The sequence below is a fragment of the Chelonia mydas genome, chromosome 7 (assembly GCF_015237465.2).
Source record: "Chelonia mydas isolate rCheMyd1 chromosome 7, rCheMyd1.pri.v2, whole genome shotgun sequence".
In the NCBI taxonomy this organism is placed as follows: domain Eukaryota; kingdom Metazoa; phylum Chordata; order Testudines; family Cheloniidae; genus Chelonia; species Chelonia mydas.
In genome coordinates, this window is record NC_057853.1 from 87,025,752 (window position 1) to 87,039,958 (window position 14,207).

General features: G+C 39.9%; 1 protein-coding gene across 1 annotated transcript in view; it reads left to right on the forward strand.

Annotated features, from left to right (window-relative positions):
* Window positions 1-14,207, forward strand: part of PCDH15 (protocadherin related 15) — a 665,248-nt gene that overhangs the window by 569,316 nt on the left and 81,725 nt on the right. Inside the window, exon 26 of the mRNA XM_043551059.1 lies at window positions 259-386. Within this exon, the coding sequence (XP_043406994.1) occupies window positions 259-386 (128 nt within the window). The remainder of the gene's footprint in view (window positions 1-258; window positions 387-14,207) is intronic.

Genomic DNA, 14,207 nt, shown 5'->3' on the forward strand with positions numbered 1-14,207 from the left:
TCTTACTCCCTACTTTCAGTGTTAATTTAGTTGGAGTAAGAGGAGGATCTGGCCATTAAAAATTTATCTTTTAACATGCAAGAATAACATAAAAAACCTAACTGTGCAATTATCTTACCTAGAGGGGTTGGTTTGTTTTTTTACAATTTTATCAGTGTATTTGTTTTGGTTGATCTATTCTTTAATGGTAGAGCATGAGCCATTCAACATTTATTCTCAAAAGACCCACATGTATTTCTTCTTCTTTTTTTTAAAAAGGTAACACAGCCAAGGTGTTTATTGAAGTGCAGGATGAAAATGACCATGCTCCTGTTTTTACCAAAAAACTCTACATTGGAGGAGTGTCTGAAGATGCTAAAATGTTTTCTTCTGTGCTGAAAGTTAAGGTGGGAGTCAAGCTATTTAAGTACAGTTCACAGGCTAAGGAAAAGTATATACTCACTGGATTGAATTTCCACAGGAGGTTACAGTAGATGCATCTGCAAACTATTTGAGCTCCTGCTACATTAACAAAAATTCACACTTGACTTGTGCACATAAACAAGTAAAGTAGATGCAGATTGGCTGATTATCTGTCTAAAACCCTGTTCATGCATAGAAATTTGGAGTTTTGCAAGTATATTGGCCCAATGATCCAATATTTCCTGAAGCAAAACTCCTTTTGAGGTCAATAGTGTTTTGCCTAAGTAAGGATACAGAATTAGTTTCTTTGTTTAGCTTTGGATATTTTTATGTAAAGATTTGTAGCCATTATTTTTTTGAATATGTCAATATATGGCCATTTCCAACATGCCTTCATAGCAGTTTCTGCCTCAAAGTCTTCTGAAGTAGTTCTTCTTGCAGCACATGTTAATGCTTTGGTAATGAAATAAGTCAGCCTCTGTTTCAGTTCAGGAAAGCAATTTCACATCTGTTTGCTGTATGTCATACATTTGGCTGTGGTTAAAACAAATTGTATAGGGTAAATAATTTTTTTAATACATTCTATTTAGGAGAAAAATAACATTTACTTAATAAATTAGCTTTAAACAAAGAATGTTAAAACTGGAAGTGTCTAGTTCCTATAAAATACTGTATGGCCATAATCTTTAGTGTTCTACAAGACTCTGTTTACCCAGGCCTGTTGAAGTTAGCTTTTCTCCCCCTCTTTTCCTTCTGCATTTTGTATCACTTTAAACTGTTGTGGAAAAGCCTGAAAGTTGCTGATTCTAGTTTATTCACAAAAGGTCACAGAAGGTTGGCCTGCCAGGAATTTTCCCTTATCTTAACCTAGTGATTTGTTTGGAACACCAGAAATCTAATAGAGAATGACAGAAGCTTATTAAAGCTGTCCGTTATTTACCTCAGGGTAGTCCTTCATCAAGTTAGCTCAGAGATATTAAAAAAAATACTGGAAGGCAGGTAAGAACTGAATATTAGGAAGGATCTCTTGGTCTTCAGATCTGCCTTCCTTGCCTATTGGTGCATAATATTATTGCTTGTTTTATTTATTTTTTCCCTTTTGATTTCATTCAGATCGTCATCCCCCAGGAGGCTGTTTCAGTGGCACACAGCAACCTTAAATCTGTTCTAAGAGCATAGCTGGGAGTTTTCCTAAGTGGTGTAGGGCACTCCCTTCAGTGCATCAAGCTGCTATAACCTGCTCCATGCCACTCTTTCCTACCTTCCCTCCATCATAGGGGATGTGCTGTGGGCCATAGTGGGTGTGGCCAAATTGTGCTTCCCTCCAGTGATATCCAGTTACTATAACAGCTTTTAGGAGGCCATTGCAGGCTGCAATAAGTTAGCCCTGAGAACAAACTTGCACCTGGTTGTCCCCAAAACTGAGGTAGCACAAAAATGACTTCTAGCCACTTTTGTCCTCCCCCACCTTCCCCACCCCCAGATGTGATGTTCTGGCACAGCTGAGGATGCAGATAATTAGGCATTTTAAAATGTTTGGTGGTACAGAGACTGGTTTAGAACATGTGGGAAATGTCTAAGAATAGGATCAGATACAGTGATTGTAATGGAATGATAAACTACAGTATACTATTCAGCCATTAGTTGGTGAAGTATGTAACATTTCTTATTTAAGCTAGCCTCAGCCAGGCGGGGAGAACATTAAAGGGTTTTATACTGAACACATCTGGTGTGTCTCTTGCTCAGAAGGAAGCCCTGTAGCCTGCCCATATCTGGTACAGGAGCATGACAGTGATTGCTATTAAATCAGTGCTTGCATGTGCAAAATATATAGTTAGATATAATTGGATGCCTGTATATCTGATTCATCTGATAAGTTCACTTTGGACTTATAAATTAAAGGTTTGGCATACTCAAAAATGTAGACATGGAAAATTGTGTTAAATACTTGAACTTTAGAAAAGCTTATGATACCATTCTGCACAAGAGATGAGTAAGTTATTTGAGGAGATAAAGCAGTCTGAGCTATCAAAGCCATAAAGATTTAAGAGTATTTGTGAGTGGAAGCATATGAAACTTAAGGAATTACTATAAACTTGTATTATGAATTAGGTCAGTCAAAATTTTCTGCACAGTGGAGTCGTTCTCCTGTCTCTTCAAAGAGGCTCCTGGTTTTCTATCATTGAATTCCAGGCACAAACACCAACAATCCTCAATGAGGTGGGTCAGAAATATGTGAAATAGGGACAAACTTCCAAGGGAGGGTTGAGTTGAGGTATTTGCCTTCACCCATGGCAAGGTACATGAGATAATATTTTTTATGGGACCAACTTCTGTTGGTGAAACAGGGAAGCTTTCGAGCTACCTTAGTTCTGTGTAGCTCAAAAGCTTGTCTCTTTCACCAGCAGAAGTTGGTCCCATAAAAAACTATTATCTCAACCACCTTGTCTGTGTAATATTCTGGGACCAGAAAGGTTACAACAACACTTCACCCATGGCAATCAGTTGATATTATCTGAAGGAAAGTAGTGGATATCCAAGCAAAGCAAGAAATGTGTACACTTTAATGACTGTATCCTTCTCCCATCAAAGTCAGTGGCAGAGCTCCTTTTGACTTCAATAAGAGCAGGCCCGTAGTGAAATGGAAACTCAACACTACTTTACAAGGTATAAGAGACTGAAAGTTGTTAGTTGAAAATAAAAAAATACAACCCATTACATTAAGGTTTCTTTATTTAAAATGAAACAGAAAAATAAACATGCATGTTTGGTGTAGTAAAGCAAACCCACGAATTGGATCAGTGTGACTTATTGTTGGATTTAACCTAACCCTAAGTGCCAACTTTCTGAAAACCACTACTAATTAACTCATTTCACTGTGTCTTCACTTGTATCTATTTAGACAAAAAGGAATCCTTTTTTTTTTTTGTTAAATACAATACAAAAATAAGGCATTACTAAGTACTAATTAAATGAATTAGATAATGTCAAGTCTAATCTCAGTAGGTATTACATGAAGAATCATTGTGAGTAGAATTTAATGAATATTTCTTCCAATTTCAATTTTTAAGAACCTTAGAAAAGTACCCATATAGCTTGTGTTGTAGAGATTATTTAAATTTCAGTTCCACCGAGAAACTATTTTAAGATTTTTAACACATTTTCTTGCATTATTAGTTTATTAATTATCGTGAAATTTCTTAAATTTGCATGCCTGTGAAAAGAAATTGATAAATATTAAAGTATGCTTTTTCTCAAAATATTCCCATTCTTTCCCCTGCTGCTAACAGCTTTTAGGGATCTTAAAATATGTTTTTTGTATATCAGAGAAATTTTTATAAATAAGATATAAAGATCTTCAGTTCTGAAATGAAAGTTACAGAGCACAACAGCCCACAGCCCAAGAGTGCCTAATTCTGAAATGAGAATAATCTTATCTGTCATTCCAGTTCAGGGGTTGCCATTACAAATCAGTATTTACAGCAGCTACACACATAGCGAGATTCACTATTGCCACTGTTGTCCTCACCGTTCCACTCCATCCCACCACCTTAGAGTATAAGATAGCAATGGTAGAGATGGCCCAGAACTCGAGATTTCTGGTTCTTGAGAAATTTCAGTATTTTGATATTTGGTTTCATTTTGAAATGGAATGAAACCAAATATTTTGTAATTTCTTATGAACCAGAAATTCAAGACACTTTTCATTTCACTGACACATGGTGTTTCAAAAATGTTACATATTCCCCAGGACCAGCAGCAGCTGACTAAAATTGACATTCTTGTAACCAGTAGTGGTAAAACTGACAAGAATGTCAATTTTACTCAGCTGCTGCTCGCTCTCTGAGGATCTGCAACTCTGGAGCAGCCTAGCCCTGGGAGCCCCCAGGGTTTCCAGGCTCACAGGTCCATGGCAGGGAGACTGGAAATCCTGAGAGCCCCGCCCTCACTTGAATCAAGGTTCTCAGGATTTCCAGACTCCTTTGTGAGGACCCAGCAGCACAGAACCTGAAAACCCTATTTAAAACCACGTATCTCAGGACTTTCTGGACTAACAGGCTCCTGGATTATTGCATGGAACCTGGAAACTCTGGCAATCTTGGCATGGTGGGGCTGGCCAGAGCCTGGAACCCTCTGGGTCCCCAGCCCTAGAATAGTATGTAAGGTGGGGCTCCTCCAGAGACGTGGACCTGGAAGACCAATCTATCCAGCATAAGCTTTCATGGGCTAGAAACCACTTCATCAAATGCATGGAGTGGAAAATACAGGAGCAGTATAAATACATGAAAAGATGGGAGTTGCCTTACCAAGTGTGAGGTCAGTCTAATGAGACAATTCAATTAACAGTAGGATACCAAGGGAGGAAAAATAACTTTTGTAGTGGTAATGAGAGTGGCCCATTTCAAACAGTTGACAAGAAGGTGTGAGTAACACTAGGGGGAAATTAGTATGGGGGAAATTAGGTTTAGGTTTTGTAATGACCCAACCACTCCCAGTCTTTATTCAGGTCTAATGTGATGGTGTCCAGTTTGCAAATTAATTCCAGTTCTGCAGTTTCTCACTGGAGTCTGTTTTTGAAGTTTTTTTGTTGAAGAATTGCCACTTTTAGGTCTGTTATTGAGTGACCAGGGAGATTGAAGTGTTCTCTGTCTGGTTTTTGAATGTTATAATTCCTGATGTCAGATTTGTGTCCATTTATTCTTTTGCATAGAGACTGCCCGGTTTGACCAGTGTATATGGCAGAGGGGCATTGCTGGCACATGATGGCATATATCACATTGGTAGATGTGCAGGTGAATGAGCCTCTGATGGTGTGGCTGATGTGGTTAGGTCCTATGATGGTGTCCCTTGAATAGATATGTGGACAGAGTTGTCACCGGGGTTTGTAGCAGGGTTTGGTTCCTGGGTTGGTGTTTTTGTTGTGTGGTGTGTAGTTGCTTCTGAGTATTTGCTTTAGGTTGGGGGTTGTCTGTAAGCGAGGACTGGCCTATCTCCCAAAGTCTCTGAGAGTGAGGGATTGTCCTTCAGGATAGGTTGTAGATCCTTGATGGAGAGGTTTTAGTAGGTGACGGCTAGTGGCATAGTGTTACTTTCTTTGTTGGGCCTATGACTTCCCCTTAGTAGGTGACTTCTGGGTACCCTTCTGGCTCTGTCAATCTGTTTGTTCACTTCAGCAGATGGGTATTGTAGTTTTAAGAACACTTAATAGAGATCCTGTAGGTGTTTCTCTCTGTCTGAGGGATCGGCGCAAATGCGGTTGTATCTTAGAGCTTGGCTGTAGACAATGGATCATGTGATGTGGTCTGCATGAAAGATGGAGGCAGGTAGGTAAGTATAGCAGTCAGTAGGTTTCCGGTATAGGGCGGTGTTTATGTGACCATCGCTTATTAGAACTGTAGTGTCGAGGAAGTGGACCTCTTGGGTGGACTGGTCCAGGCTGAGGTTGATGGTGGGGTGGAAATTGTTGAAATCCTGGTGGAATTCCTCAAGGCCTCCTTCCCATGGGTTCAGATGAAAATGTCATCAATGTAGCGCAAGTAGAGTAGGGGTGTTAAGGAGAGCTGAGGAAGCGTTGTTCTAAGTCAGCCATAAAAATGTTGGCATACTATGGGGCCATGCGGGTACCCATAGCAGTCCCACTGACTTGAAGTTATAAATTGTTCCCAAATCTGAAATAGTTGTGGGTGAGGACAAAGTCACAAAGTTCAGCCATCAGGTTTGCCGTGATAGTATCGGGGATGCTATTTCTGATGGCTTGTAGTCCATCTTTGTGTGGAATGTTCGTGTAGAGAGCTTCTACATCTATAGGTTTCAGAGTAGCAGCCATGTTAGTCTGTATCCACAAAAAGAAAAGGAGTACTTGTGGCACCTTAGAGACTAACAAATTTATTTGAGCATAAGCTTTCATGAGCTACAGCTCCGATGAAGTGAGCTGTAGCTCACGAAAGCTTATGCTCAGATAAATTTGTTAGTCTCTAAGGTGCCACAAGTACTCCTTTTCTTTCTACATCCATAGTGGCTAGGATGGTGTTTTCTGGAAGATCACCAAAGGATTGTAGTTTCCTCAGGCTGACAAAGGAGGTGCAATAGTCATCATGAATAGGTAGTAATATGAATGAGAGTCTGCTAGACAACTCTCTGGCACGACATTCTACAGGCCATTACCCTATGACCCCACTGAGGATTACCAAAAGAAAATACACCATCTGCTCAAGAAACTCCTTAAAGAAGCACTGGAACAAATCTACACTGACACACCCCTAGAGCCCCGACCGGGGGTATTCTATCTGCTACCCAAAATCCATAAACCTGGGAATCCTGGACACCCCATCATCTCAGGCATTGGCACCCTGACAGCAGGATTGTCTGGCTATGTGGACTCTCTCCTCTGGCCCTAAGCTACCAGCCCTCCCAGTTATCTTCGAGACACCACTGACTTCCTGAGGAAACTACAATCCTTTGGTGATCTTCCAGAACTCTCATTGCAGATTTTGCACCTCTAAAATCTTCATCCAGTCCTGCTAGAAAATGCAAATTCCATCAAGGATTTAGTGGAATTTAGAATCTGTATATACAATTGTGTCATCAATGTCTATACACTTGGTCAGACTTCTTTTAAAAAAGATTTATATCGTGTTTACACTCCCTTGATAGAGGGAGACATTTCAGATGTTCATTAAAAGTCTGTAGTGAAGTCTAAATGGGGTAGGAGTGGAGAAGCAAATGTTTGATCTGACTGGCCGGGGTAAAGCAACCCCTGGATTCTGAGAGGAGGACGGGAAGATGGAGGTGGCTTAGCTGCTCAGGGAACTTCTCCCCCAGCCCTTCTCCAGAATGCACTGGAGGATGGGGGGAGGAAGGAGAAGGGAGGCAGAAGAGGAGCAGAGAATTCACTACCCCTCTCTACTGTCACTGGGTAGGCTGTGTATGTGCATTGCCCTTCCTGTATGTAAAACCATCTTGATGCAGTTGTGGCCCTGCCTTATAATGGAGTTATAGTTTCAATTGCATTTCCAAGATGCTGTAGGCCTGATGATTGTCAGATTTTGGAGTCTGGAAGGATTTTTTCCTTCAGAGCAGGATTCACAAAGGGATCTGGTGCGTTTTTGCACCTTACTTGCAGCATGCCGGATGATAGTTTTAAGTAAATAAAGCATAAGTGCCATTTAAAAGTTGTAAGTGAGTTTGTAATTTAGCTGCAATTTGTTGCTGGCATCCAGTGCAGGTGAGAGCCTCAAAGAGACCAGCTCCCAGAGGTAAATATGAGACCAGAGAGAGAACTGGTAGACCCTATTAGCTTGGAGTAAGGAGGGAGAGACTGAATTCTTCTCATGCTGAGGTACCTATCATGTGCATCCTCATTTCCCCCTCATGGGAGGAGGGTAAGAGGATTCAGAGGCGGCCTGAATTGTAGGGGGTTGACTGAAGAGGGTCAGTCCTGAATATTGGTTAGTTGGCCTGAAGAAAGGATGACTGGAAAACAAGAGTTTCATTTTGGGGAAAAATTGAGATTTCAACATTTGATCCCATTCTCATACAGAACAAACCCAAGACCTTTTCCACCAAACAATGAGAGAGTCAGACTACCCCAGAAATACCCAATAGCTGAGTGGTTAGTGAACTCACCTAGGATGTGGGAGACCCAAATTCTAGACCCTATTCTGCCTGATTCGGAATGCCCTAACCAGCTCTGTCTCTCTCTCTCTCAGTCCCTTCAGTTACAACTGTTCCACGTTGAATAAATAGTTAAATATTCATTGAGAGAGAGAGAGACTGACCTAGCCTGGTGGTCAGAGTACTCACATGGGATGTGGAAAACCCAGGCTCAAGCTCCTGCTCCAATCAGGCAGAATATCCCTTCCTTGAGAAGATTTCTCAAGTCCAGACAGGAATTGCTGCTCAAAACCAAAGAGACCCACCACAGAATTACTTGATAGGCCAGTGCTTAGGGCCCATAGCCTAGCATGTGGAAGAGCCCAGGTTCAAGACTGTAATCTGAATTGACTAGGGACTTGAACCTACATCTCCCACATCAGAGGTGAGTGCCATAGCCACTGGGCTGTCGGCTATTCTGGGGTGATCCCTTCCTCCTCCTCACTGAGAAATTTAATGAAAACCAATACAGTTCTTTTTGGTTTTGACAAATCTGCATTTTCTGACCAAAAACAAAACAAAACAGAAAGTTCCCAACCAGCTCTAGCATGAAGATCCCTTACCACAGCACTGGACCCAAATAAATGACTGTTACTTTCTGGGGCTGGGAGGTGGGGAAGGACATAGCACTCCTACCCCTAAAAAAAAAAAATTCATAAAGATGCAGCCTTCCACTTTAAAATGCATCCCTGTGTCTGTGTCTCATTTTTCTGTGTGTCCTGATCATTAGCTTTAGGAAACACAGGAAATGCCAGACTAGATCAGACCAGCAGTCTATCTAGTCCAGTATCTTGCTTCCAAGAGTGACTTCTAGCAATTGCTTCAGAGGAAGAAGCCTTATAGCAGGTAGTTTGGAGACAGATTATACCATGAAGAAATTTCTTCCTATCCCCAATAGTTAGAAGTTGGCTTATGCCCTGACTTTGAAGGTGTGTGTGGTGATTGTTTTTGTTTTTAATATATTTATTATAATTTCGGGCTGTCTTGTTATTTATATACCTGTCTGATTCTTTTAAAAATCATGGCAAGTTATTGGCCACTATGATACCTTGTGGCAATGAGTTCCACAGTTTAATTGTGTTGTATACCATTTGTTGTTTTGTATATTTTTATCATGACATCTTTTGTTCGTCTCCTTTCTGAGGTATACTGCCCTTATTTTTTTTTCCAGTAGCACTTCATATGAGTGTTTTTCCATGTCCCAATGATTGTGATCAATCTCTATTTCTGCTGTGTTCTTAAGATGGGGAGATCAAAACTGAGCATAGTTTTCTAAATGAAGTCATACCATTGATTACTATGACATTTATTGTACTTTATTATACTGCCACTGTAAAGTCAATTGACAATGATTTTGGTTGCTGTAAAAGGCATAGGAATTTTGGGGAAGCAGAAGTTCTATAAAGGAGAGAGAAAATAAAGGCAGAAAATGAAATTTGTATTGAAAGCAATGAAAGGGGTGAGTTCTCCCCCTGCTAAGTTTCAGGAAAAGAGTGCTTTTTCCAACAGCATAATGAAAAGAATTGTACCATTGCTCTGATATATAGAACCAATAATAAGCTAACATTTGCCAGTTTCACTTTACACAGAACTGATGAAGAAAACTGATGTATGTTCACATACGAATTAAGTTTGACTAAAGTTTACCAGGTTACATAGATTTCTCTCCCATGTTGCAGTGGGGAAATTTTTCAGCAAATACAGAAGCAGAATATGCGGGGTGATTGTTTTTTTAAAAAAAGTATGTATAATTCAGTTGTACTTCATAAACATGGCAGAAGGAAGATTTACAATTTATTACAAGACCATGCCTATGCATTACATTTTCACAAAACAAGTAGCAATTACTTCAGCTCTTGTTGAAATTGAAATATTCTATCACAAATGCATTTACTGAATTGTATATATAATTCATGAGAAGAATCATAGAATCATAGAATAACAGAGTTGGAAGGGACCTCTGGAGGCCATCTAGTCCAACCCCCTGCCCAGAGCAGGACCAATCCCAACTAAATCGCTCGGGGGTCGCATAACTAGAAGAAGAAGGGGCTTTAAATGTTCACTATCCTTCTGTATGATCTTGTAATTTCTTTAGTGATATATGCTCAAAAATAGTGGGAAAATATATTCTATTACGTGGTATGAGTGTTGAATCTGTAGCTGAAACACATTCTTAAAATAAAACTATTCATACCAGTTCATCTTGAACTAGACTGTGTAAGGATTGAAGGAGTGGGCATTGTTTGAGTCCAAGATTTCAAAACTTCAGTAGGAAAAAAATTATCTACAAAAAACTTTCTCCTGAAAGTACTCATTAAAGTGTAGCATTCTATAAAGCTCCACATAACACAGGATACAAAGTATGTGGGTAATTTTGATAGTAACAAACCTTTCTTTTGTCTCAAAACCTCAAATTTTCACAGCAAAACCAATATCAATAATAGAAGACGTATAGTGGAAAATTGGTTAAGTTGTACTTCCCCCCAACTTCTGAGTACCATTTTAACCTGAACTGCTTCATTCTGGGTTATGAAGTTATATATCCCAATACTTATTATGTAGCTAATGTAGAATATTTGTGTCAAGACCGCTAGATGGAATTCATTCACACACACACAGAGACGTTTTGTTGAGAGGTAGTGCTGAGAACTACATGAATATATATTTTTAATAAATGTATCAGGTAGGCATTTATTTATTAGTCAATGTGCAGTAACATTCCTATTAATGTTAATGGGAGTTATGTGTGTGCCCTGACAGACTCCTTAAATTGGAGAAAAGAAAGAACAGAACATTTAAAAGTGAAAACTACAGATTAAATAAAGCCATTCAAAACATAGCAATCTGCTGCATCAATTTGAAACCAGGCCAATTTATTCCTTCTGTGCTACAGGATAACATTAAATGTTTACATTTGGGAAATAGTACCAGAAAAACACTAATTACAGCTAAAATATGCTGCAAGCTTTTATGTGGATAAAATATATAGTTTAAATAGACAGTTTGAGAAGTGGCATAGTCTTTAATATCACAAATAGTCATATAGAGTTGAAAAAGTGTTTTAAAGTTCAGATGTACAGATTGTAATTAAGGCTTCTAAATTTCACATTTTGTATAATTTTATACTTGTTAGACAAAGACATGATTAAGTATAAAAGTAAGGTTTCAGATATATTCTAGGTGTATCCCTGAGGTGTACATCACTAATGTTAGCATTACTGGCAGCAGAAAAAGAGTTCATTTTAGAGCACAATCGTAGCAAGTTTGAAAGATATAAAAAACACTTGTCATTTTATTGTAGCGGGGGAAATACTAACACTTTAAAGAGAAGTAAAGAGAGGAGTTACTTGACTTTTATTCAAGATACTTTTGTTTGCTGAGAGAGATTCTGAATCATTGCTGAAGTATAGATATTCCTTCTTAACATTATTCCCATAAGTTTCCTGGCAGTAAAACAGCAGGTTATTGACAGTGATAAATACTGAATAAAATCTGAGAACAACCAATTAAAAAACAGGTTGTATTAAAAACATTTTGACACTGCAGTTTTTACTATGAGAAATGGAAGGTGTAGAAGTTTTATTTTTAATTAATTGAAGACCACCCATTGAGCATATTTACAAAAATACCTCTACAGAAATGGTAGCCTGGATGCTTCATGGAAACATATTTTAGTCAAGAGCAATGATACTATCCATTTACTTTGAAATGGCTGCTGCTGAACTAGGTAAGCTATTCTCCAAACTCGAGGAAAATTACAATTTTGTTTCAGTGTCAGTCTAAAAATCTGTGCTATGTTAATAACATGTAAAAATATGAATTGTCTTTCATAAAAGAAAGCAGCTTTCCCAGCCTGCAGAAAGTTGCAAGTTCAGCACATATTCTTAAACATCTTGTTGCCCCTTATTGACCCAAGTGGCCACAAAGCCCGTTGCCAACTGTGTCCACATATCTATTCAGGGGACACCATCATAGGGCCTAATCACATCAGCCACAATATCAGGGGCTCGTTCCCCTGCACATCTACCAATGTGATATATGCCATCATGTGCCAGCAATGCCCCTCTGCCATGTACATTGGTCAAACTGGACAGTCTCTACGTAAAAGAATAAATGGACCTAAATCAGACGTTCAAAACATTCAAACATTCAAAAACCAGTTGGAGAACACTTCAATCTCTCTGGTCACTTGATTACAGACCTAAAAGTGGCAATACTTCAACAAAAAAACTTCAGAAACAGACTCCAACGAGAGACTGCTGAATTGGAATTAATTTGCAAACTGGATACAATTAACTTAGGCTTGAATAGAGACTGAGAGTGGATGGGTCATTACACAAAGTAAAACTATTTCCCCATGTTTATCCCCCCCTACCCCCCACTGTTCCTCAGACTTCTTGTCAACTGCTGGAAATGGCCCACCTTGATTATCACTACAGAAAGCTCCCCCGCCCCCCGCTCTCCTGCTGGTAATAGCTCACCTTAAGTGATCACTCTGGTTACAGTGTGTATGGTAACAACCATTGTTTCATGTTCTCTATGTATATAAATCTCCCCGCTGTATTTTCCACTGAATGCATCCGATGAAGTGAGCTGTAGCTCACAAAAGCTTATGCTCAAATAAATTTGTTAGTCTCTAAGGTGCCGCAAGTACTCCTTTTCTTTTTGAGAATACAGACTAACACGGCTGCTACTCTGAAACCTGTCATTATGCCAGGCACTGAATTTAGCCATATGGAGTGAAAATCTATCAACTTCATGAAAAAACTCATACAGATACAGACAGACAACATCTCCCTTTCCAAATGCAAACAGATGGACATCGTACCAAAAGGTAAAAAATCCATTACAATCTACATACCACACAGACTATGCTGACAGCTTGTGCCACATGCTCTGAAAGAAACTGCAGAACCACCTGATCAACGTCCTCTACAGCAAACAGGGAAAGATTAAGAATGAGCTCTCAAAACTGGATATTCTCATTAAAAAACAACCTTCCACACAAACTTCCTCGTGGCTGGACTTTACAAAAACTAGACAAGCCAGTTACAACACACACTTTGCTTCTCTACAAAAGAAAAAGGACACTAAACTATCTAAACTACTACATGCCACAAGGGGCCACAACAGTGGTCCCCTTAACCCACCCAACAATATTGTTAATCTATCCAACTATACACTTAGCCCAGCAGAAGAATCTGTCCTATCTCAGGGCCTCTCCTTCTGTCCCTCCACCCCCATGAATATGATACAGTTCTGTGGTGACTTAGAATCCTATTTTCGACGTCTCCGACTCAAGGAATATTTCCAACACACCTCTGAACAACATACTAACCCACAGAGAGTTTCCTACCAAGACTACAAAAAGAAGGATTCTGGGTGGACTGCTCCTGAAGGTCGAAACAACAGACTGGACTTCTACATAGAGTGCTTCCGCCGACATGCACGGGCTGAAATTGCGGTAAAGCAGCATCACTTGCCCCATAACCTCAGCCATGCAGAATACAATGCCATCCACAGCCTCAGAAACAACTCTGACATCATAATCAAAAAGGCTGACAAAGGAGGTGCTGTCATCATCATGAATAGGTCGGAATATGAACAAGAGGCTGCTAGGCAGCTCTTCAACACCACTTTCTACAAGCCATTACCCTCTGATCCCACTGAGGGTTACCAAAAGAAACTACAGCATTTGCTCAAGAAACTCCCTGAAAAAGCACAAGAACAAATCCGCACAGACACACCCCTGGAACCCCAACCTGGGGTATTCTATCTGCTACCCAAGATCCATAAACCTGGAAATCCTGGATGCCCCATCATCTCAGGCATTGGCACTGACAGCAGGATTGTCTGGCTATGTAGACTCCCTCCTCAGGCTCTACGCTACCAGCACTCCCAGCTATCTTCGAGACACCACTGACTTCCTGAGGAAACTACAATACATCGGTGATCTTCCTGAAAACACCATCCTGGCCACTATGGAAGTAGAAGCCCTCTACACTAATATTCCACACAAAGATGGACTACAAGCCGTCAGGAACAGTATTCCTGATAATGTCATGGCAAAACCTGGTGTTATCTTGTTCTTTGGTTCTCCCATTCCTGAGACTGTTGGGTGGATTCCAGTCTGCCCTCTGGGGGTCCTCTGG